Raw genomic sequence first — 26607 nt, 5'->3', positions numbered from 1 at the left:
TAAAAAAAGAAAAGGCTGGGAAGGGATGTGAAGGGTAAACAAAGGAGGAGGCTGAAATGCTTGATAAGAAATGTACTCATTATCTTGCCCATGTAATTGTAACCCCTCTGTACAGTATGTTCACAAAAAATAAAAATTAATAAAAAAAGAAAAAGGTTGGTCAGGGGAACTAGTGGCTCATGCCTCTAATCCTAACTACTCAGGAAGCTGCAATCTTAGGATCGTGATTTGAAATCACACCAGGTGGTAAAGTCCATGAGACTCTGCCAATTAACCAGCAAAAACCCAGAAGCAGAACTGTGGTTCAAGTGGTAGAGCACTGGCCTTGAGTGGAAAAGCTAAGGGACAGCACCCAAGCCCTGAGTTCAAGCCCCATTCCTGGCACAAAATAAAGTAAAAAAGCCAGGGAAAGGATATTGCACACTAACACTAATCAAAAGACAGTTGAAAAACATTATTAAAGAACTTTATTAACATCAAAGTAGATTTTAGAGCAAAGATCATTACTAGGAATAAAAATGGTCTTTCATAATAGTAAGAGAAACAATTCCTCAGATACGCATAATCCTAAACTTGTAAGCACCCAACCACCAAACTTGAAATATATGACACAAAAACTGATAGAACTTCAAGCAGAAATGGACCACCCTATAGCATAGAGATTTCAATACAACACTCTCAAGAACTGACACTCTCAAGAAATAGAAAGCAAATCAGAAAGAAGATAGAAAACTTTAAATGTACTAGCAAACAATTGGACCCTACTGACATTTACAGAATACTCCACCCAAGAGTAGCAGAATGCATATTCTTTTCAAGTGCACAAAGAAATTTTACTAAGGTAAACCATATACCGGGCCATAAAGCAATTCTGAATGAATTTTTTTTTTGGCTGGTTGTGGGGCCTGAACTCTGGGCCTGGGGGCTGTCCCTCAGCTCTTCAGCCCAAGGCTAGTGCTCTACAACTTGAGCCACAGAGCCACTTCTGGCTTTTTCTGCTTATGTGGTGCTGAGGAATCAAACCCAGGGCCTTATGCATGCAAGGCAAGCACTCTACCACTGAGCCATCTTCCCAGGCCCCTGAATGACTTTTATCTGAATAAATTTAAAAGATTCCAAATCATATTTAATATGTTCTCAGGCCACAAAAGCATTAAGTATAAAATGAGTAACAGAAAAAAAGAATGGTAAAGATCCCCTAAATATTTGCAAACCGTTAATAGGCTTCTAAATAACCCATGAATCAAAAGGAAAATTAGAAACTACTTTGAACTCAATGAAAATGAAAACTGTCCACATAAGAAGTTATAGGATGCTACTCCAGCAGTCCTTAAATGGTCATTTATCCACTAAATTCTTATTTTGAAAAGAAAAAAGTTTTGAAATCAATGCCCAAGCTGGAAGCAAGGAAATCTTACAGAAGAGCAAGTAAAACCCAGTGTAAGCAGAGTAAATGGTAAATGTCATAGTAGAAATCAATGAGATAGAAAATACGAATAAGAATACAAATACGAATACAAATATGATGAAATAAAGCCAAAATTGTAAGTTGACTCTTTGAGATGATCAATAAGTGTATCAACCTCTAAATAAATGGAGCAGGTATGGATAAATGAGAGGACAAGATACTAATATCAGGAATAAGAAAGATGACATAAGTATAGATACTACAACTTGTGAAAATACAAAAAAATACACAAGACACTATGTTGGAAATTAACTTTACAATTTTGGGGGGTAAGGAGTTAGGGAAGGAAGGTGTAATGGTAGGAAAAAATGAAAGAGTGGGTAACAATGTTAGATAAGAAATGTACTCATGTGCTCGCTTCGGCAGCACATATACTAAAATTGGAAGAAATGTACTGATTACCTTACTTATATAACTGTAGCCCCTTTGCACAGCATCTTTACAGTAAAATAAAAATAAAAATACAAGAAAATACTGTGAAGAATTTTATAAGAATAAACTTGAAATATAGATGAAATGTATAAATTCATTGAAAGGTATATTTTACCAAAGCAGATTAAACAAGATAGCATAATTGCACTAAAGTTATTTTAAAAACTGAATTTCTAGTTGAACACCTCCCTCCTCCCCACCCCCACCAATTCCAAGTCTAACTGACTTCACTAGAAAATTGTACCAAACAACTGAGGGGAAAAATACCTGTTATATTAAGTTCTTTCAGAAAATTGAAGAGAGAATTGTTTTCCACCTGATCTTTGAGGTTGTATCAGTCTCAGATTAAAACCTGTTAAAGATCTTTTGAGGAAAGAAAACTGAAGAGCAATAGCACCTTTCATTTTTTAAAACAGGGTCTTGATATGTAGATGAGGCTCAACTTAAACTAGCTATATAGCTTCAGTTTCTTGCATGCTAGGATTACAAGTCTGTACTACCAAGCCTGGCTCCCAGTAGCACTCTTTTATGTGTGTATGCTGGTTCTGGGGCTTGAACTCAGGAATTGTATGCTGTCCGTAAGCTTCTTGGCTGAAAGCTACCACTCTACAACTTAAGCCACAGCTCTACTTCTGGCTTTTTGGTAGTATATTGGAGATGAGAGTCTCACAAACTTTCCTTCTTGGGCTGGCTTTGAACCATAATCCTCAGAACTCTGCCTCCTGAGTAGCTAGGATTACAGGCATGAGCCACCAGTGCCTAGCTCACTAGCACTGAAAATAAAACTCAATAGTATTTTGGCAAATTTATTAAACTGATAATCAAGATCCATCAGGGTTCATCTCAGGATTGCAAGGCTGATTCAACATTGGAAAAAAAATAATGTAATTCACCATATTAAAATATTTTTGTGCCAGATCTGGGCTTGAACTCAAGGCCTGGGGGCTGGTCCAGAGCTTCTTTTGCTCAAAGTTAGCACTCTACCATTTGAGCCACAGAGTAACTTCTGACTTTTTCTGAGTAGTTTATTGGAGATTAAGAGTCTTAGACTTTTCTGCCAGGGCTGCTTCAAACTGCAATTCTCAGATCTCAGCCTCTTGAGTAGCTAGGAATACAGGCATGAATCACCAACAAACTGTATGATTACAGAAATAGATGCTAATAATTTGTTTCTAATATTTCAACAAAATTCCTCAGCAAACTAGAAATGGGAACTTTCTCCACCTAAAAAGCAACTCAAAAAAAAAACTTATTCTTAAATGGGAAACACTGTATGTTTTCCCCTAAGATCATAAAGGCATAGGTTTGTGTTCTTGGTACTTCTTATGGACACTAAACTGAAGTTTACAGCCATCATAGTCAGGTAAGACAAAGAAAAGAAGCATTGGACTAAAAAGGAGGATAAAAACTCTTGCTGCATGATTATCTATGTGTAAAATCTACAAAAGAAGATACTAGTCTACAGCCATACCACTCTGAACATGCCCAATCTCGTCTGATCTCGGAAAAGAAGATACTGAAATTAGTAATTTCAGTGTATGTTAATAAGGTTAACATATAGAGATCAATTCTATTTCTATAGATTAGTAATAATCAAAATTGAAATTAAAAAGCTCCATTTTAAATAGCATCAAAGAAAGCCTAGGAATGAATCTGAAAAAAATATGCAAGACCTGTACATATGCTGAAAATTACAAAATATTGCTGAGAAACAAAATTCAACCTACATAGAGATACCAGGTTCACTATATGCCATTATATATCAATAAAGCTGATAAAAATAGATTAAAAAAATCACATGTTTGCAAGGCCAACAAATTCTCAGAAATCATCAGACCAACCTGAGGCAAATCCTACAGGCTCTTTATTGCTTCACTGCTTCTGATTTTAGGCAGAGGAGGAATAGGACTTCATGTAGTCACCTTCTAAGTAGAATAAGCAACAGAAGATTGTTGGCAGGCCTATTTCAATCCTGCTGGGTAGCCTAGAATCACATACATTTTGTAGCATGTGATACAATATTTAGCCATTGCACATGCTGACAAAGTTTAAAAAAGGTTTTCTCCTAAATTTTGGAGACTGAATGACTAAAAGATTGAGGCAGGGTAAAGGTATCCCAGGTAAGGTCTCTAGGAGTGAGAATGAGCCTCGGACACAAGTACCTGACACATATCAGTGCTCCCAAAAGATACCTAACTAAAAACCAGTTGCTAGTGGCTTGTGCCTAGAATTCTAGATACTCATGAGTCTGAGATCTGAAGATCATGGTTCAAAGGCACCCTGGGCAGAAAAAAAAATCTGTGAGATTCGTATCTCCAAATAATAAACCAAAAGCTGTAAGTAGAGGTGCAGCTCAAGTGATACAACACTTGAGTGAAAAAAAAAGCCAAGGGAGAGTATAAGGCCCTCAGTTTAAACCCCAGAACTGTCACAAAAACCTAGCTATAATAATATAATAAAAATAGCCATTTTAAGAAAGCAGAAGTCCTGGCAGCTGCAATGTTGTGCTGTGGGAGAAAGGAGACCTTAGGCAAGATTCTGCTGACACAAGGCTGATGCTGTGTGAAGACCCCTGGGTGAAGCCATTTCACTATACTTGACCAGGAGGCAAAAACTTCAACTGAGGACTTGAGGAATAAGAAGGAAGGAAAATACATTGAACTCAAAGTCATTGGACAGTATATGTAGAAGAAAACATCTGTAGTCATCAATCAGTTTGACTAAATCAAGTTTTTACTCATTTTACTCACATGAGAAAAACCATATTCAGTTGGCAATGAGATTCGCTTAAAAGTGAAAGCAACAACACATCTCAAGAAACTCAAAGAATCAGACTGTCAAAGACAGAGAGATCCAATGAACTCACTTAGGTTTCTCTTTGAAGTTCAGAGAATTGCTGATAATCATACTCCAAAAGAACTAGGAATGGAGGAAGAAGATGTGATTGAAGTTTATCAGGAACAAACAGGGGGTGAGTCATTCAATGGGTTAGATATTCTTTTTATTGCCTTTTTCTTTCCCTTCAATCTTTTTTTTAAAGAAGCCAGGCACTGTTGGCTCACACCTGTAATCTTGGTTACTCAGGAGGCTAAGATCTAAGGATCACTGTCTAAAACTGGCACAGACAAGACAGTCTATGAGACTCTTATTTCCAATAAATTACCAAAAAGCTGGAAATGGAGCTGTGGCTCAAGTGGTAGAGCTCTAGCCTTAAGCAAAAAGAAGCCCACGCCCTGAGTTCAAGGCCCAACACTAGCACAAATAAAAGAAAGAATTTTTCATGGTGTTCAAAATTGAATTGAATATTAGCACTCAATCTCTTTTCCAAAATTAGGCAAATTTTAGAATTTGTCCTAAATCCAATTAAATTTGGGTAGTAAAAGATCTTTACAGGGAGTTTGATGAGACAAACAATTACAGGATCTCAGAAGACATGATAAATTAGGCAAAGTTACTTGGCCTCTCAGAAAAACCTTATTTGCAGCTTAGTGGAGACAGTAGAAAAAGATTGCCTGTATCCCAACATCATGAATCTGTAGCCACAAAGACTTAAGCAAGGTGTGGAGCCTTTATGTGACTCACTTCTTCATCTACAAAATTGAAGGGTAGAAATAACATCTACTTCAAGCAGATGTGCAGATTAGTGAGTCAGTGTTAATGTGATGCTTAGAATATAGCCTAATGTGATGGTTAGAATATAGCCTAACACATACTTCATCCTATTTAAGTAAAATATAAAGTAATATATTACTACTTACTTATTAAAGCTGGAAGTGAAAAAAAAGTTTACTTCAAGCTACATGTTTCACTAAACTCATAGACCTTACTTACAGTCTGATGGAATTAATAAAGCTTGTTTTCCTTTTCCTTTTCCTTTTTTTTTTGCTAGTCCTTGAACTCAGAGTCTGGGCACTGTCTCTGAGCTTCTTTTGCTCAAGGCTAGCACTCTACCATTTGAGCCACAGCTATACTTCTGGCTTTTTCTGTTTATGTGGTACTTAGGAAACAAACCCAGGACTTCATGCATGCTAGGCAAGCACTCTATCACTAAGCCACATTCCCAGCCCTTTTTCCTTTTTTAACCAGGACATCACATAAGTGTATTTCAGATATAACAGCAATGTTAAAATTGGCAAGTTTAATTCTTAATCACACCAAGTAAACATAGCCATTTAAGTGATTTTAAAGTTATTCCCTCCAAAAACTGAAGGAGTTTTTCTTTTCCACTACCACACATCATAGTTTCCCAGTGATTTTCTGTTTGGAGAACCTTGAGTTGAGGAGTAAAAACTGCTTTAGAGATACTTTAGAACTCTTTTCCCCAAATGAAAACTAACCTGGACTAATTATCTATTGCACAAATCTTCTCTACAGATTATTTTCTTTATAACCTAAACACAAATACTATACAGTAAATTTTTAATCTATTTACTCCACTAAAAACTGTCTTGAAAAATACAATATAACCAGTGATCTTCCAGTTACCTCAAAAATTATTGTATTATTTATCAAAATAACCAACCAACAAGAAGCATTATTTTTTAGTCTTTACTGACTCACAGGCATATATAGTGCCCAGTTCCTACCTCCTCCATATCTTTCTCTTCTATAAAGGGATGAAATTGGTCAATAAAAATTTGATGTAGGCAAGGTGCCCATGGCTTATACCTGTAATTCTAGCTACTCAGGAGTCTTAAGATCTGAGGATCACGATTCAAAGCCAGCCTAGGCAGGGAAGTCTTTAAGACTTATCTCCAATAAACCACCAAAGGGCCAGAAGTGAAGCTGTAGCTCGGGTGGTAGGTTGATAGCCTTGAGCAAAAAAGCTGAGGGATAGCACCCAAATCCTGAGTTCAAGCCCCAGGATTGGCACATGCACACTTGTGCGTATGCATGCACATGCACGTGCACACACACACACACACACACACACACACACACACACACACACACACAAATGATGTAGGACAATTAATTCATTACACACAGATAGAATGTAGGTTTATGCCATTCCCTAGTGTGGAAAAGGAAATTATACTAACAGGAAGTCTATGCAATCAATTCAAACTTTAGTATTTCCCCCCAATAAAGCTTGTTTTCAAAGTAAATCTCTTAGCTACTTCCCTTATGATGCTTCTTCCTAAAGAAACTATCTTGGAAATCGCTTACTCCTCTAATTGGAACCAAAAGCAGCTCTGGATATTGTCTGACACTTTCTGGCACACAGTTTATGCTCAGTAAATAGTTGCTCATCAAACATCCTTCTAGGCCAAAGCAAATTTACCATAATTAATATTGTTTTTATATGGCCAGAGCTAAAAATTCGACATGCATTACATCCAAATAGAGAATAAAGGCCTCATAAAGGATAGGATTACCACCTAACCGGTTAACCAACTTCAGTGAATTTGCCCAAGATAAGAACAGTGTTAGTTTATTTCAGGCTTAAGGGTTTGGTTTCAGTCACAACCATGATGCAATGGCATTCCTTAGGATTTCTTCACGACAAAAGGAAGGGAAAAAAAAGAGAAACTCAAACATTTGATGAGTAACATTAAGACGGTACTATATTCTTGTTTGTTTGTTTCACTTTGTTTTATTTATTTCGGAGCAAGGTCTCACTATGTAGCCTAGGGTGGCCTCAAATTTGTAATCCTCCTGTCTCAGCTTCCCAAATGCTAGGATTACAGGCATATACCACCACATTCAGCAAGAATATACTCTATTTAGGGGCTGGGAAGGTGGCTCAGTGGTAGAGAGCTTGCCTTGCATGCCTGAGGCCCTGGGTTCGATTCCTCAGCACCACATAAGCAAAAAGAAAAAAGCCGGAAGTGGTGCTATGGCTCAAGTGGTTGAGCGCTAGCCTTGAGCTGAAGAGCTGAGGGACAGTGCCCAGGCCCAGAGTTCAGGCCCCACGACCGGACCCAAAAAAAAAAAAAAAGAATATACTCTATTTAAATGGGCTTACTAGAAAACAGCACAGTTCTTCAGGATAACACTGATGTGGTCTTCACTAGTCATCCCTCTTTGGGGGATGATATTGACCTAGTTTGTCACCTCTTTCTTGAGATATCTTCTATGGAGAGAAATTGGATTTCTTTTGTTACAAACATTAAGACCAGAATCATACACACACACACACACACACACACACACAGAGAACATGTGTGTTTAGAAATAGATTACATATACGTATACAGTAGATCCTTCATGCTGGTGTGCCCATAGTTACAAGGAGCTGCCATTGAGGAAAATCTACACATGCTCAGAATGCAGAATTCAGTGCCATACTGTGGATGCTTAATTCACTTTTTCCATAATCTATGCCACCTAACTTCTGCTAAAGACATGCCACCTTTCAACAAGTATCTATGACTCCGACTATGCACATTCACCTTTATGTTGCTTTGGGGGTACCATTTGTTTCTGAGAGGCAGATTTTCACAAAATTATGGGTAGAGAACATTCAGCAGATCACACAGTGATCTGAATACAACTGGCAATAATGTGGGACTGATTGAGAGCTTCTCTGCATCAATTTGGTATATGTGTAATAACTTTTAATTGCTTTAATTTTGAAATTTCTTTTGATTTTTAATTGATTTATTCTTTGACTATACAGAAGGACCTGACTTCAAGCCCTACTACTACCAAAACATTGTACATACATACATACACCAAATTCTGACTCTCATTTCCTTTTTCCTTCTGAAAATCACTAGCTGAGACTCCCTTTTACCAATTGTAGTACTGGTCCAGGTATACAAACTCCTTACTGTCATTCTAATACTGCATTCATTTCTAATCAACACAGCACCACATCAGTCACAACAGCAATTTGTTACCATCACTACACCTGGGCCTCACACCAAAAAGGAAGTAGAAGCCTTCGTGTTCAAGGCAGGAAACATGGGACTAGATCAGACTTAAAATTAAATAGATCGAAGCCAGGCACCAGTAGCTTAGGCCTATAATCCTAGATACTCTAGAGAGATCTGAAGATTACAAATTTGAAGCCAGCCTGAGCAGGACAAAAAAAAAGCAAGAAGTGGAGCGGAGCCATGGCTCAAGTGGCAGAGCGCTTGCTTTAAGGGGAAAAGACCTTGAACTAAACTTCTGCTCATGACTGGCCCTCTTCCATTTAAGCCAGGCCTTCAGCCCCCAGCCTGGTTTCTCCATGGCTTCCAATGGTGAAAAAGGAAGTCCCAAAGAGAAAGAAAGATTCTGTGAGTTCATGCTGAAGGATTACAAGAAGGGCCTAAGAAAGGAGTGGGAAGTTTGTTCTGGATCACTTACTCATTCTAAGGAAGGACTGAGTGAAATGGGGATGTGCTAGCGATTGGGTCTGTTAAGAGGGAAAGAACCTCAGCAGTTTGGAATCCCCAGTAATAGAAGAGTGAAGAAGGTCTAGGTGCATCACAGACTAATTAAACAATAGCCATGGGAAGGAAGTCTTTCTAGTACCTTACAGCTGGCTACATGACTTGGAGAGAAATAAGTTTTCCAGTTTCCAATTAACTTTGCCACTATCTCAGCCAGTTAATAGCAAAAGTCGCCATTTCTTTCTCAGTCTCAGCTGATTCCCACATCCTGGATATTTTGGCCTCTTTCAGTGAGATGGTCATGATGGTTTATGTCTTCCAGCTTCTGCTGCTGCTGCTGCTGCTTCTATTTTAGTGCCAGCCCTGGGACTTGAATTCAAGGCCTGGGAGCTTTCCCTGAGCTTTAGTGGTCATGGCTAGTGTTCAACCACATGAGCCACAGCTCTATTTCCAGCTTTTTGGTAGTTAACTGGAGATAAGGGTATGATGATTTTTCATGCCTGGCTAGCTTCAAACTACAATCCTCAGCTCTCAGCTTCCTGAGTAGTTAGGATTGCAGGCATTAACATGAGCCTGGCTTTTCCAGCTTCTTTATAATCTGGTAAGTGGTTAGGTCTGGGATGAAATGATACAAGCAAGAACCTCAAATATACTTTTACTGACTGAGAATACTAACTAGGAAACTGAAGACTCTAAAGGGATATAGAAACTTCATTGCTTCTTCTAGTTAAAAGTCATGAATTATAACTGGAAGAGAGGAAATGAGAAGTATGTTGGTACTTCTACGATGTTGAAAGACAGGGTTTGCTTTTCTGGACAATCACTTGAGATCTCAGAATCATGGATTTCTGGTAAAGGATGGAGACAATTTCACAATACCCGAAAGAATTATTTTGGCTGGAAATTTACTAGAATGACAAATAGGGACTTAAATGAAAATGTTTTTTAAATAAAAGGAAAAGAAAAATACCATTACAAGTGAGAAAAAAGAAAATCCAGAGTGGAAGGAATGCCCAGAACTTGACAAGTCTATATACTGAGTTCAGTGTACTGCTAACAAGGTCACTGGAGTACTTGGCACACCAGAAAACAAATATGATCTCACAGTTATCACCAGCCAGAGCTGGTGAGATGGCTTCTGGCATTTTGTCATGGGAGGAAGTAGTAGGGAGGAAGTAGTAGAGTCATTAAAGAGAGGTACTTCATCCAGGTTGATCAGGATTCATCTCCTTGTGCTTGTGCTGCCTCATACATGCCATTTGATCTTGGATAAGATACCTGCCTTCTTTGAACCTTAATTGGTCCATCTATACATTGGGCATTAGAATAGTTACTTTACTAAATTCTTGATGAAATTTAGAGGCTAGAATGTATTTAAATATCCATCATAATGTATGGTACAGAGTAGTCACTCAAAACATGGCCACTATCATGACCATCACCATCATGATTATCACCATCATCATCATTTGTAGTAAAAAGGTAGTACTTTTGTGTGTGTGTTGGACCTGGGTTTGAACTCTGGGCCTGAGTACTGTCCTTGAGCATTTTTTGCTCAAAACTAGTGCTCTGTCATTTGAGCCATATCTCTGCTTCTGGCTTGTTGGTGGTTAACTGGAGATAAAAGTCTCATGGACTTTCCTGTCAAGGCTGACTTCAAGCTGAGATCCTCAGATCTCAGCCTCCTGAGTAGCTAGGAATACAGGCATGAGCTACTAGCACCTGGCTTTAAAATGTAATGTTTTATATGCGACTCGACAAATTAGAATGTGAAAAACTGACAAATAACATCTACATGAGAATTAAAAGCAAAGAGAAGGAAATAGTGAAGTTCCCTAGAACAGAAGAAAGATACAAAATTGAATTCTGTCCTTCCAACCCTATACTTTTTTCCTCTAAACAGGCCCAGGCAACTTCATATGCACATGCACAGACTGTCTGTTCTCTGAATACTGGGTCACACAATCCCCTCAATATGAAGTTGTAAATCATGCTAACTTGTGAAAGGTGAATGGTGCAGAAGTCAGATTGTATGAGCTGAAGACTGAACGATGAGGAAACACAGATCACTCTTTAACATATTTTATGGAAATGGGAAGGAAAAAGATATCCCATTTGTTTGTGAGGTCAGTAGGACTAAAAAGAAGATGTAGGAAATGAAAGAGGGATTCTTGGACATGTTTCCAGGCAGAAGAAAGTGAACTCTTTGGGGAAAATGCTTCAGATACAAGAAAAAGAATGGAGATGATTAATGGGACAGAGTACTTAAAAGAGTTATCTGGAGATGGGTAAAAAGGAAAACAAAGTTAGCCTTGGAAAAGATGATACCAATAAAATCATGAAGACAAAAGTAGCCATGGAAGTAAGTGATTGAAAGCAATGAATTTGGGACCCATAGGCTTTCCCTTTGCAAGGAGATATGGAACTAGATTATCTACTGAAGGGGAATTAGGGAAACAAGAGGACTAAATTAAGGAGCTAGAGGGTGTGGTAAGCAAATGGAACAGTTGCTGTGGGAAAACAGAAAATAACCCAAGTAGGAATGTGTAAAAAGGGATTAGTGAACAGCCGTTGAGGACCCAGCTGTGGTTAGAAATCCCAGTGTGGTCATGGATATAATCAGCATGGTGAGGCAATTTTCCCTAGTTCTTAGTCCACAGCCTGGGAAGGGGACAGAAGAAAACAGTTGTTAAAGTCCATCTAGGTTTGGGGATTGGCAGCACAGGTGCAGCGGAACTAGAAGGTCGTGAGGGAATTGAGGAGACTGTGGGAATTCATATCAAATGGTGAGGGGGGAAAAAGAGGTGAAGTGGGAATGCTTGTTGAGTGGGAAAGAATGCAGAACCAAGAGAAAGGGTTGTAAGGCAAAGAAGAAAGGGAAGGAACTGGAAATGGTGATAATGCAGTCCCAACATTCTATGAGAATACAAAACAATGGATGCAGAAGGCTAGAAGTTTTTTTTGTTGAAAAGCTGAATGTCAGAAGTAGAAAAATTCCAGTTGTTGACATGATTAATGACTAGTTACTAAGACAGAGTGAAAATGAAAGTTATATGAGTGTGTGGGGATGGAGTCATCTGGCTACTAATGAGGTCCAAGATGAGAAGCAGGAGTCAGAGTAGCATAGAAGACTAAGATAGGTGCCAGAAGCCCCACAAATCACAAGCAAGTAACCCAAACATTGGTCTGCACCAAAAGAGAGTTGACATTATACTTAATAATAGCTAGGTCAAAGAAAAAAGGCAAAAGCAGAGTTGTTGAACAACATTTTGAAAGTGGGAAATTATCAGTGAATGAGTAGCTTCCATTCAAGAGAATTGCAAAAACTAAAACTTCCATCAAGGGAAAGAATTTCAGGGGGGAAAATGGTTGCAAATACATGGACATTTCTTGACCAAAGAACAAGGTTCAAGAAGGCAGAGGAGATGAGTGAAGGGAGTGTTGGCCAAAGAAGAATATGCTTACGAAAGGGAAAGGGCTGTGCTGAATTTGTAAGAGGGAAATATCATCCTTTAGGATGCTCAGGAAGCAATGAGAGGAACTAAAAACTCTGTGACTAAGTTTGACCAAAAAAGAAGAAGTGAGTGACTAAAGCAGAAGTGAAAGAAACTTTTGGAAATATAACCATATCATCCTAAGTACTACTGTATAATCACAATGGGCCAAAAAAAGAGAGATAGGTACAAAGATATTTCCCCCTAGATATTGCAAACAAGAATTTGTATGAGAAATCACAGTGACTCTTAAGTAGACTCATATCTAGGAGGAATGAAAGATTTTGGATATGGGGAAAGGTTTTACAATAGTAGCAATCCCCGTGATCTTAAAGAAGAAAAAGGAGAAATGAGTAAAGAACATGATGTAGCCACACAGAAAACATGTTGGTAAGTTACAGGAACTAATATAGCTGTAGCAGGTGCACATTTTTAAGTATACAGTCATTTAAGAAGATATATGTGAACAGGTGACAGAGGGAGAGAACAAGTGTGCAAGCAAGAACACCAGTGGGAGGACTCAGTTTCTATTTCTATTCCATCTTAAATGAGAGGGATAATTTTTCAAACTGGTAGTACAAGCACAAATATGAGCAAAGGTTCATTAGAACCCAACAGATGCTAGTGACATATGGAAAATAGCAAGCCATTTCAAATTGGGCTCCCTGGGCCCAAATAAAGTATAGTCAACTGGCATTAAGATAAATTACATTCCTGATGGAGAAGCCTTTACTGGTGCTTTCTAGAAGATAAAAGAAGCCAGGCGCCGGTGGCTCACACCTGTAATCCTAGTTACTCAGGAGGCTAAGATCTGAGGATCGTGGTTCAAAGCCAGCCCTGGCAGGAAAGTCAGTGAGACTCTTATCTCCAATAAACCACTAAAAACCGGAAGTGGCTCTGTGGCTCAAGTGGTGAGCGCTAGCCTTGAGCTGAAGAATGCAGGGACAGCACCCAAGCCCAGAGTTCAAACCCCATGACCGATCAAAAAAAAGAAAAAAGAAGTTACAGTGGGATGGGAGTAGAGCTCAGTGGTAGAGCACTTGCCTAGCATAGATGAGGCCCAAGGATCAAAAACAACAAACATGGCAGACTAGACAAAGAAGAGTTATTAGTCTGATGGCTAATAGCTCATTTTTTAACATGAGGATATTTCTGAAATATCTCAGAAAATAAAATCTGATGATCTTAATGGGGCAACAAAGCAGTCTATAATGAAATATTAAACAGGTATGGCTGTAGAGCATAGCTGTTGAAAATGGTAGATCAAGGCAATATCATTAAGTCAGTGTTTTTGAATTTCTGTATATCATTAATGACATTTTTCCTTATAGAACACATTCATATGCGACAGTGAAATATACGGAATGCTAAACAAGTAGGTTGATTTATGATTGAATAACCTTACTCAGAAAGAACGCTAATGGAACAAACAATCACTAAATTCAACAACTTGGATGAACTTCAAGGCAATTATGCTGCACAGGGGAAAAATATGTCAAAAGGACACACAGTGCTTGGTTCCATTTATGTGGCATTCATGAAATAATGTAATTATAGAGATGGAGAACAGATTGCCAGAAGTTAGAGATAGGGAAGGGGAAGGAATGTGGCTATATACGGTAGAACAAGAGTGTCTTGCAGTATTAGGACTCTGGTAGTTCAGTATCTTGATTGCGGTGATAGTTACACAAAATTACAGATGTAATACAATTGCATGCAGGCGCGCGCACGCGCACGCACTCAGCACACACACACACACACACACACACACACATACACACACACACACACACACACCACACACATTCAGGTATGCTCTCACTCATGTTCATTCCCCCATAACCTTTAATGGAGTGGGCCAGTGTTGATTTCTTGATTTGATATTGTACTATAGTCATGTTAGAGTTACTGTAGGAGGAAGCTGGGAGGAGTACCTGGGGCTTGTCTATATGTTTATTTGCAATATCCATAATTATCTTAATTCATAATCATTTTATCCAAAACTTCAAATTTCACTATTTTATTTATTGTTACTATAAAGATGATGTACAGAGGGGCTATTGTTTCAGAAGTCAGGTAATGAGTACATTTCTTTATGGACAATATCATCCTCAGTATGTTATTTTTTGCTGATATCTCCATACCTGTATAAGACATATTTTGATATTGTTTTTTGCCAGTCTTGAGGCTTGAACTCGGCCTGGGTGCTGTCCCTGAGCCTGTTTTGTGCTCAGGGCTAATACTCTACCACTTGAGCCACAGCACTTCTGGCTTTTTCTGAGTAGTATATTGGAAATAAAAGTCGCAGATTTTCCTGCCCCAGCTTGCTTCAAACCACAATCCTCAGATCTCAGCCTCTTGAGTAGCTAAGATTACAGGCATGATCCACCGGTGCCCGGCTTTGGAAATTATTTTAAAATGAAAATATTTGTAAGTGCTAATCCATGTTCATTTCACAGAAGATCTGCTGTATACCTCTGAGCTCTGTAGTTAGCACTATTAAAAAAGATATTACTAGTATCTTTTGTTTTGTTTGTGTCAATACTGAACACAAAACTCAGGGCCTCATGCTCTTACTCAGCTTTTTCACTTTAGGCTGACATTCTACCACAGCTCCACTTCCAGCTTTTTGTGGGTTAATTGGAGATAAGAACCTCACAGACTTTTCTACTTGTGCTACTTTAAGCCACAATAGTCAGAACTCAGCCTCCTGAGTAGCTAGGATTACAGGCCACTAGGGAGCTACCAGTGCCTGGCATAAAAACTCTATCTCTAACCTACAGTAGGAAAGACAGTGAAAGCATGTCCATAAAACTTTATAAATGGGGGCTTAGAAGTTGGCTCAATGGTAGAGTGCTTGCCTCGTGTGCATGAGGCCCTGGGTTCAATTCCTCAGCATCATATAAGCAGAAAAGGCTGGAAGTGGCATTGTGGCTCAAGTGGTAGGGTACTAGCCTTGAGCCGAAGAGCTGAGGGACAGTACCCAGGCCCAGAGTTCAGGCTCCACGACCGACCAAAAATAAACCCTTTATAAATGATATATAAAATGTGGAAATGAAGCTACTCTATTTTCAAATAGATCTAGCATCCAAAAGCATTGGCAGATGATGCAAGAAGATGAAGGTAGAAGTTACCATTCATTATATTCTCAGCGTGCAGCACCTTGCCTCACACAAAAGAGGAGGCAAAAAAAAAATCAGGTGAAAAGTGAATGAAAGTTTTGAAATGATTAAACAAGTTTAGTGGAAATTCATCAAAAAAAAAAAGGTTCTTTCATCAACAGAATGAGTAATCCCTCAGACTGGCAGAATATTCCTCTTCAGTAACACAGTGTGTATGTGGTTTGGTTGTTTGTTTGTTTGTTTTTTTGATTCAGGGTCTACCTATGCATTCCAACTGGGTCTTCAGCTCATAATTCTACTGCCTTTACCACTCCCATAGCTGGGATTACACCATGCAGGACAACAAAGTATGTATTTTTGAGGGAGGGTGAAGGTAAATATTATACTACATGTTGCGCATATAGACCAAAATCAATTCTTGGGGACCAGAATATGACAAGGATAAGCTAGTATATATCCCAAGTAAGGTAACTAAGATGGTAGTATGAAGAATATTAGAAGTAATGCCTAGAAAAGATAAAATATGACCTGACATTGTCCAAAAAGAAATGTACACATTACCTGACTTATGTAACTGTGACCCCTCTGTATATCACCTTTATAATAACAATAAAAAGTAAAAGATAAAAGAAAGATAAAATATGGCCAGTAGAAGGGACAAGTTAGATAATAATATAAACCATATTACTATGATAGCATTAAAAAACCTCATTGTAGGTAGCATGTCATTCTACAATTTACCATACATTTTCATATGTGTGTCCTTATCTATCCAATGTATAAAAGGCTGGCGAAAAGGAATGGTTAGATTTTCCTCTATACAGCCACAGTGGTTAGCGATTAGACAGAATATAAGGAAGGATTTCAACCACTTGAATTTTTAGAATAGAACAATGGTACAATCACAAGAGTGTACATTTTTATTATCTAATTTAATCATTCTATGAGTTGAACACTATTATTCTTCTGTCCAGGTGAAGGAACTAAAGCATAGAAGATCTGCCCAAGGCTATACCCATAGCTAATAAAGTGTCAGAACTGGAATTCAAATTCAGGCAGTCTCATACCAGAGCCACTGTTTGTAGGTAACTGGAACAATCATCTGTTAAGGCTGCAGCAGAATAAGTGGCCTGTAAGCCTTAGTCAGGGCCTGCACTAGATCAAGATATTCCTAGAAAACAAGACTGTAGGTTTTTACATGATTGGCCTGTTTGGATTCGAAATTGGCATGGCTCTGGTCTAACACTCGCTCTCTAGCCTCAAAGCATGTCATTTGAGAGTGAGGACAGTAGCATCAGGCCTAAAGAGTTATGATAGATTTTTGGAATATTGGTACAGGTCTACCTATTGAGACTGGCTTTAACTTGAACAAAATTTACAATGTGTGGTTCAATAGAAGATTATGGTGAGCTAGCTAAGGGTGGCTATTCATCTTAGCCCTTCAGAAGGAAGAAATATAGAAGACTTGACATTTGAGAGTAGCCCAGGCAAAAAGTTAGCAAATCCCTATTTCAACAGCTAAGCATAGTAGTACATGTCTGTGATCCCACATATGTGGGAGGCTGAGGTAGGAGGATCATTTTTTGAGATCTTTCCCAGGCAAAAAATGTGAGAAACACTGTCTAGAGAAAACTAAAGCAAAATAAGCTGGGATGTGCTTCAAATGATCGAGTACTAGTCCAGCAATCATGAAGCCCTAAGCTCAAACCTCAGTTTTGCAAGAATTAAATATAAAAATAAATTAGTATTATAATTGAATCAAGAAAGTACTTCTGTACTATTTCCTATTTCAACTCCTTCTCCAACAAATGGATGCAAGGTATATTAATATCACAAATTTTACTACAATTTTAATTAACAAGTTCTCTTAGCTCAATCAGTGTAAGTTGAAATTTATACTACTGGATAAATAGGGCAGTAGGGTTTTCCTTCATTAAAAAGTAAAACCTCTGAGTGCAGCTGGCTCACACCAGTAATCCTAGCTACTCAGGAGGCTGAGATCTTGGGACTGCAGTTTGAAGCCAGCCTGGGCAGAAAGGTCTATAAGATTCTTATCTCCAAATAAACACCAAAAAAGCTGGAAATGAAGCAGTGACTCAGGTAATAGAATACTAGCCTTGAGTTAAAAAGCTCAGGGACAGCACCAAGGCCCTGAGTTCAAGCCCTAGAACCAACGCACAAAAAAATTAGAAACAGAGGGCTGGGGTGTGGCTCAAGTGGTAGAACTCTTGTCTAGCAAGCATGAAGTATTGAGTTCAATGCTCCTATACTGTACCAAAACATTAGAATCAGAAAGAAATCAATCTTGTTGAAAATCATTTTAAATATTTGCTGCATTTTACGAGGCACCCCTGGCTCACGCTTGTAATCCCAGCTACTCAGGAGGCTGAGGATCACGGTTCAAAGCCAGCCTGGGCAGGAAACTCTGTGAGACTCTTATCTCCAATAAACCACTAGAAAACTGGAAGTGGTGCTGTGGCTCAAGCAGTAGAGTGCTCATCTTGAGCTGAAGAGCTCATGGACAGTGCCCAAGCCCAGAGTTCAAGCCCCACAACCCACCAAAAAAAAATTGCTGCATTGAACTGTCTTTGGAGTGCAAAACCCTGGATTCCATTTCTAGCACCACAAAAATAACGCTAATAAAGAAATACACTACCATCAAAAAGTACTTTTTGATTTATCAAACTGACAAGAATTTGCAAATGATAATCAACAGGACTGGCAAGAGTTTAAATTGTTCAATCTTTATCCTTTTTTCTATCCAACTCTACTTTCTATAATTTACACTAAATAAGTAGTTAAGCTAGTTACCAATGCCTCACACCTATAATCCTAGCTTTTCAGGAGGCTGAAGTCTGAGAATCAAAGTTCGAAGCCAGACTAAACAGGCATGTCTGTCACTTATCTCTAAGTAACCACTACAAAGCTAGAAGTGAAGATGTGGCTCAGGTTGTAGAATGCCAAGCTTCATCAAAAAAAACCTGAGAGACAGTAACCAGGCTTTGAGTTCAAGCCCTAACACAGAAGAAAGAAAGAAAGAAAAACAGAAAGAGAGAGAGAGAGAGAGAGAGAGAGAGAGAAAGAAAGAAAGAAAGAAAGAAAGAAAGAAAGAAAGAAAGAAAGAAAGAAAGAAAGAAAGAAAGAAAGAAAGGAAGAAAGGAAGAAAGGAAGAAAGGAAGAAAGGAAGGAAAGAAAAAGGAAAGACAGAAAGAAGCAAGCAATTAAGAATATGAACAAAAGCTGGTCCCTAGTGGCTCACTCATACCTGTTATCCTGGCTACTCCGGAAGCTGAGATCTGGGGATTGGAGTTTGAAGCCAGCTTGGGCAGGAAGGTCTGTAAGATTCTTTTTGTCATGGGGCTTTAACGCTGGGCCTGGGCACTGTCCCTGAGCTCTTCAGCTCAACACTAGTGCTCTGTCACTTTCAGCCACAGTCCCACTTACAGTTTTCTGGTGGTTTATTAAAGAGTCTCAGGGCCTTTCCTGCCAGGGCTGGCTTTGAACCATGATCCTCAGATCTCAGCTTCCTGAAGTAGCTAGGATTACAGGCATGAGCCGCTGGCACCAAGCCTATAAGATTCTTTTTTTTTTTTTTTTGTCAGTCGTAGGGCCTAAACTCTTGGTCTGGGCACCATCCCTGAGCTCTTCAGCTAAGGTTAGCGTTCTACCACTTGAGACACAGTGCTACTTCCGGATTTTTCTGCTTATGTGGTGCTGAGGAATCGAACCCAGGGCCTCATGCATGCAAGGCAAGCATTCTTACCACTGAGCCACCTTCCCAGCCCCGCCTATAAGATTCTTATTTCCAACTAACCACCAAAAAACTGGAAGTAGAGCTGTGGCTCAACTGGTAGAATGCTAGCCTTAAGCATAAAGGCTCAGGAACAGTACCCAGGTGCTGAATTCAAGCACAAGACGGCATCAAAAAAAAAAAAAAAAGAATGTGTACAAAGATATAAGTACAGATACGTTCCTTGCTGTGCTGGTAATGTCAAAAAAAAACTTGAAACAATAACCAAAATGTCCAGCAACTAGGGGCTGGCTTCATAATTTAATGGCACATCAATATAATGGAGTAGTCAAAAGTGTTGTCTTAGATGAAGAACTGATGGTGTATCTATATACCCGCAAAGTAAAAATGAAAAAAGGCAGTTTATAAAATTTATATGTTTTAACGTTAAACACATACATACACACAATACAGAGGCTATATCCAGGAGTGTCAATGGTGGTACTCTCTGTTGTTATTGTTGTTGTGGGGCTTGAACTCAGGGCCTGGCTGCTGTCCTTGAGCCAGTTTTGTCTTCAAGGATAGCACTATACCACTTGAACCACAGCATCACTTCCAGTTTTTGAGTGGTTAATTGGAGGTAAGTCATGGGAACTTTTCTGCCTGGGCTGGCTTCACACCACAATCCTCAGATCTCAGCATCTGGAGTAGCTGGGATAACAGGCATAAGCCACCAGCACTGGGCAATGGTAGTCTTTTTAAATTAGAGATCTTTAAATTTTTGTTTCATATTTGTCTAATTTTATAAAAATGATCATCACAAAAATAGTATACATTTTAAAATAATAATATAAATTGACTGTGCAAAGGGGTTTCATTATGGTATTTACATATATGCATATAATGTACTTTGATTAAATCCACTCATCTATATTACTCTTTCTTAACCCCTTCTTCCCTCCTCCCATTTTAAACAGTTTTAATGGGTTTATTTTTATACATATATATATATATATATATATATATATATATATAAAACTTGCTTCAGTCATGAATATATAATATGCTTCCGTCACTAAGGCCCATAACCTTCTTTTACCCCCATTCCCCTTTTATAATCATTAATATATTTATTTCTTATTTTAAAGATATGAATTATTTCTGAATACGAAACTTAGCTACTCTAACATTCTACACCAGTATCCCTTTGTAGCTTTAACATTTTAGGATTCTATAAAAAGAAAAACTAATTAACTGGATGATACCCTCTGGAGAGCAAGAAGTCACTGTAGCATATTCTACATTAATGGGGAAATTCTATTAGCATAAAACAAACCAAAAAATATAAAATAAAAACAACTAGAAGACAAAGGCAGTCTGCTTTCAAACACAAACTAGAGTACCTACTATTTAATGCTATAAAGTTTTTTGCTTCCCAAATTTTATCTTGAAAACAGTATTTTTTCATTTTTAGCAGTATGCTTCTTTTTAAAGGTTTTTATTAGCATATATTAGTTGTACAAAGAGGTATTCATGATATTTCCACACATGTACACACTGTATCCCAATCTCTGACACTCCTTCCTTCAATTTCAACATGTTTTATTGTTCTATTTGTATATATGAAAATAAACTACCTTGACTATACTCATACTTACCCTCTTCAAAGTTCTTTTTTTTTCTCTCTTTTTTTTTATTTTATTTGTGAAGATACTGTACAGAGGGGTTACAATTACATGGGCAGGATATTGCATACATTTCTTACCAAGCATCCCTTCCCAGCCTCCCCCCTCCCCCCCAATCCCAATCCTTCTCCTTCCCCCCTCCCCCCCCACCAACGTTGTAAAGCTCAAAGTTCTTTTTTAAATACCAAATGTCTTCACAAAAAAAGCAATCAATTTGATGTACAATTGGTAGCTAGGAGAAACAGCCAGACCTGAACATAATAATATTAATGGGATAATGGGAGTACTTTTCCGCTCTTCACTCTTTTAAAGGAGTTTATCACAGTGACATTCCTAGTCTCTTTTGGCCTGCCCCCTTACTTACTCTTCCCCATGGAGATGGGGAGGAGGAGGGAGGGGGCCCTTGCAGGGAGCTACAATTATTTGCCTGAGAGATTAGACATGAAGAAATTCATGTTAAACCTAAATGTCAACGTGGAACAATTTTAATCAAAGTTTACAAATAATGTAGCTCCCTGATCACTCATCTCTAGATAGATTAAAACATATGTGCAAGCACATATGTTTGTTTGTTGTCCACCGTGGGTCTTGAACTCTGGGCCTGAGCGCTGTCCTTCAGCTCTTCAGGTCAAGTCTAGCACTCTACCTACCACTTGAGTCACAGCACCACTTCCAGTTTTCTGGTGGTTAATTGGAGATAAGAATCTTACAGCCGGGCGCTGGTGGCTCATGCCTGTAATCCTAGCTACTCAGGAGGCTGAGATCTGAGGATTGGTTCAAAGCCAGCCCGGGCAGGAGAGACCGTGAGACTCCTATCTCCAATAAACCACCAGAAAACCGGAAGTGGCACTGTAGCTCAAGTGGTAGAGTGCTCGCCTTGAGCTGAAGAGCTGAAGGACAGTGCCCAGGCCCAGAGTTCAAGCCCCACGACCAACAAAAAAAAAAAAAAAAGAATCTTACAGACTTTCTTGCCCAGACTGGCTTTGAACTACAATCCTCAGATCTCAGCCTCTTGAGTAGCTATGATTACAGGTGTGAGCTACTGGTGCCCAGCTAAGCACTTATGTTTAACCAGTCTTTGCTGTCTGGCTGACACAGAAGCTCAAAAATCAGAAGACTTAGATAAGTAGCTTGTGCTATGCTAAAACTTAACTTATGTACATGCAAGAAAGCAATTTGAGGAAAGGGAGCCGTGGCTCAAGTGGTAGAGTGTCATCCTTGAGCAAAAAAGCCAAGCAAGAGCCCTGAGTTCAAGATCCAATAATGGTATACACAGGCACATGTACATATACACACACACACACAATCAATCAATCTGAGGAGGTAAGCACAGGGACACAAAAGATCTCCAAAAATCCACACTTCAAAGGATCTGAGTTCCCTTCATTTTGTGCCAGACAGAGATTCCATTTGGTAAGTAGAAAACCATGCCAGCTCAGTGAGCTGTCACTTGGGTCTGCATGTCCCTTTGAGCATAAAAGGAACTTCTATGGCTAGGAGATCATAAATAGGAGAGTTTTAATCTGCACAAAAAAATGTGAGACCCGACCTGAAAGATAACTAAAGCAGAACAGGGCTGAGGGTGTGGCTCCAGTGGTAGAGTACCTGCTTAGCAAGCATGAGACCCTGAGTTCAAACCTCAGTACCACCATAAAAATTAATTAATAAAAGCTGGGAACTAGTGGCTCACACCTATAATCCCAGTAACTTGGGAGGCTGAGATTTAAAAATTAAGGTGTGAAGCCAGCCTAGACAGCAAAGTCTGAGAGACTCTCATCTCCAACTTACCACAAAAAAAGTCAGAAGTGGCCTTGTGGCTCAAGTGGTAAAATGCTAGCCATGAGCAAAAGACCTCAGGGTCAGGACCCAGTCCCTAAGTCAAGCCCCAGTACTGGCACAAAAACAAAAAAAGATTAACTTACAAGAAAAGAGAGGGGCTGGGAAGGTGGCTCAGTGGTAGAGAGCTTGCCTTACATGCCTGAGGCCCTGGGTTCGATTCCTCAGCACCATAAGCAAAAAGAAAAAAGCCAGAAGTGGTGCTGTGGCTCAAGTGGTAGAGCGCTAGCCTTGAGCTGAAGAGCTGAGGGACAGCACCCAGGCCCAGAGTTCAGGCCCCACGACCAGACCCCCCCCCAAAAAAAAAGAGAAAGGGAAAAAAGGTGAAAGTAACTTTTTTTGGTGCCACTAAGGCTTCAACTCAGGGACGAGGTGCTATCCTTAGCTTTTTCCTTTCATAATTAGGGCTCTATCACTTCGGCCACAGCTCCACTGCATGCTTTTTTTTTTGGTGGTGATTAATTAGAGAAAAGAGTGTCATAGACTTTTCTGCCACTGCTGGCTTCAAACCAGTTGTCAGGATCTGGATTCTTCCTCAGATCTCAACCTCTTGGGTACGTAGTATTATAGGCATGATCCACTGGTGCCTAGCTTAGGTGAAATTAACTTTAACATGGAGTTTTATCCAATCTAATAGACACAAAATGTTACCAAGTAATCAATGTAACAACTAAGATATTTTAGATTCTTCATCACATTGTCTTTGAAAACCCATGTGCATTTTACACTTAGAGCTTATTTCCAATTATACCAGCCACTACTTATTAGCTGTGAAAGCTAGCTGCTTTTCTACTTTCTACTCACCTTCTTCAATTTGAAAAAGAGGAGAGTAATATTTACCTTATCGAGCTGGATTTCAGTTGAAAATGTCATATGTGTAAGACAGTACCTGGCAAACTATAAAGGGTTCAGTAAACATTAGCTACCACGATTGTCATCTACTTATGAAAAAATATAAACCCAAAGAACACACATGTATTTTCTAAGTTCATAAAGCAAACTAATACAGGTCCTATGCTTTCTATTTTTTAGTAGTTATCTATTAAACCAGGCAGGGCATCTTGGAGCAATGGAAAAAAAACATATTTTTTTACCCATTTAAAATTCCAAACTAGTGACCAAATGGAGTTTGGGAGTCAGTCCAAAAAGCAACATTCTTCAAAATGGTAGCTTAGAGCAGTGCCGTCCATCTGTGTAATACTAATGTTTCGTTCACTGGACTGCTTCCTTTAAGCTCTGTCCCCATTGACTGTAATATTTCATCCATGTCAATAAGTATACAATTTTAACTTTCATATTACTCTGCATCATTTAAGATTATTTTGGTGGTTTTTTAAATGATGGGTAAGATTAAATATTCTTGCATAGACTTACAAAATACCCAGTACCTAAGACAACCCAATCTTTTGTCAAATACTTTGTTGATCTCCACAGGAGATGCAATGCAGAAAAGGTTAAGACTCAGAAGCCAAACGTGGCCTAGGAATCAGAGCCTATTTGTGGCCTTTGGTCTGTGGCCTTGAGTCTATGAATTAATCACTATGTGATTTCAAGCAACACATTTAATATGCCTGAGCTTTCTGAGCTGTATCTGTTTACGATAAGCATTTTAAGGTAAGTATCTATTTAAGGTAAGTATTAAAACACAAAATCACTCAGCATAAAATGTCACTAATTCTTAAAGTTTTTGTTTCTCTCTTTTGAAGTTCCCCTAAAACTTTGTCAAACTTTCGGAAAAATGAGACCCAGGAAAGCTAAGTTGCTGGCTCAATAGTTATTGATAACTAGACAACACAGTAAAAGGACACCAGAACATACATATGGATAGTCTAGTGAATGGATACAGTATCAAAAGAAGAAAAAGAAACCAGGATAAAAAGAAGACAACTGGATAATTAGTACTTGGAATAAACAGCCAGGATAGGACTTAAGGCAGAAGTATATAAAAAGAATACTTTTCCTCTAGATACTACATTTGTTTCCTTTTCATTTCAGTTATTAGAAAGTCAAGGGAATTCCTTAGAAGTCCCTGAATTGCTCCAAATTTTTATCTTTGCTATGCTTTCCCTCTCAAATTAGACCCATATACAAGGCTCCACTAACCATCTGTACACAAGGGGTTCTTAAATTTCTATTCCAGCCCAGACATTTTCCTAAATCTTAGGCCCAGGAAAGATGATCATCTCTACTTAGGCATCTGAAATCACTATCTCTGCCATTCTATTCTTTTCCCAGAACTGTTAAGTCTCAACACAAATTGCCACACAATAAATAACTACACACAAAGTGTTAAATATCCATTTGTCATTCGAGTCAGTGTAGTTTTACTTAGTATTGACAAATTATTAGTAATTTGAGAAAGTCTTCAACCAGCATGATCCAGTGTTATGCCAAATGTAGCAGATAGACCATAAAGTGATCTCTAATAATGTCCAATTTCTGGTGTCAATGTCTTGCCTTGAGAACCTAGTCACAGGTTCTAACCATTAAAAAAGACAAGAATGATGAGACTGTCACTCCCTTGAGTAGGTATATGTGTATATGTAGATCCATATACAATTGTGGATTGAACACACATAAATATGAATGATTGCTGGGCGCTGGTGGCTCATGCTTTTCATCCTAGCAACTTAGGAGGATGAGATGTGAGGATCATGGTTTGATCCTGGGCAGGAAAGTTTGTGAGACTTTAATCTCCAATTAACCACCAAAAAGGCTGGAAGCAGAGCTGTGGCTCAAGTGGTAGAGCATTGACCTTGAGCACAAAAAGTGCAAGGACAGTGCTCAAGCCCTAGGACCAACAAAAAATTTTAAAAATATGAATGATTTTTATTCTGTATGTGTATTTGTTGAAAGAGACTTTATCTCTGAGGCCTTTAAGAAACAAGCTGCTATGAGATATATCTATTAGCCACATAGTAGGCAACTGCAATCAGCTGCTAAGATCTGACCCTACAACCACAAAGAATGAAATTCTGCCAGTAACTATGTGACATGGAGTATCTTGAGCCTGAGAGTCCCTATTAATACCTAAATTGAAGCCTGAGAGAACCTAAGCCAAGGGCCCAGCTGAACAATGAATGGTTTCCAACACGTAGAAACTGTGAGGTAACGAAAGTGTGTTATTTTGAATAAAGTTGGTGATAATTTATTACACAGCACTAGAAAATAAATACATCTAGAAAAACAGTGTGCTGGTCTTGGGAACTAAACTCAGGGCCTAGGTGTTGTCTCAGCTTTTTTTGCTCAAGGCTAGCATTCTACCACTTAAGCCAGGGCTCCACTTCAGCTTTTTTGGTAGTTAAATGAAGCTAAGAGACTCAGGGACTTTCCTTCCTGGGTTAGCTTCAAACCTCAATCCTCAGATCTCAGCTTCCTCAGTAGTTAGGATTGCAGGCAACAATCACCTGCAATCCTAGCTGAAGAAACATTTTATTGAATATATATATATATATATATATATGTATATTCAAGTATAGATAGAGAGAGATTAGATATGAGTATAAAAGCTAATATTA

General features: G+C 38.7%; 2 protein-coding genes across 2 annotated transcripts in view; one reads left to right on the top strand and one right to left on the bottom strand.

The window, feature by feature from the left end:
* The window catches only part of LOC105997812, a 52970-nt gene extending 44140 nt beyond the window's left edge, over positions 1-8830 (top strand). The window contains 4 exon segments of the mRNA XM_013032347.1: positions 3244-3263; positions 4505-4603; positions 4682-4871; positions 8649-8830. Of these exon segments, the coding sequence (XP_012887801.1) occupies positions 3244-3263; positions 4505-4603; positions 4682-4871; positions 8649-8830 (491 nt within the window).
* Positions 1-26607, bottom strand: part of Clcn5 (chloride channel, voltage-sensitive 5) — a 213339-nt gene that overhangs the window by 162003 nt on the left and 24729 nt on the right. The gene's annotated exons all lie outside the window — the stretch shown is intronic.

The sequence above is a fragment of the Dipodomys ordii genome, unplaced genomic scaffold (assembly GCF_000151885.1).
Source record: "Dipodomys ordii isolate 6190 unplaced genomic scaffold, Dord_2.0 Scaffold154, whole genome shotgun sequence".
NCBI lineage: Eukaryota > Metazoa > Chordata > Mammalia > Rodentia > Heteromyidae > Dipodomys > Dipodomys ordii.
The sequence above is the reverse complement of the archived record's forward strand: the minus strand, read 5'-3'. Positions and strand labels throughout refer to the sequence as shown.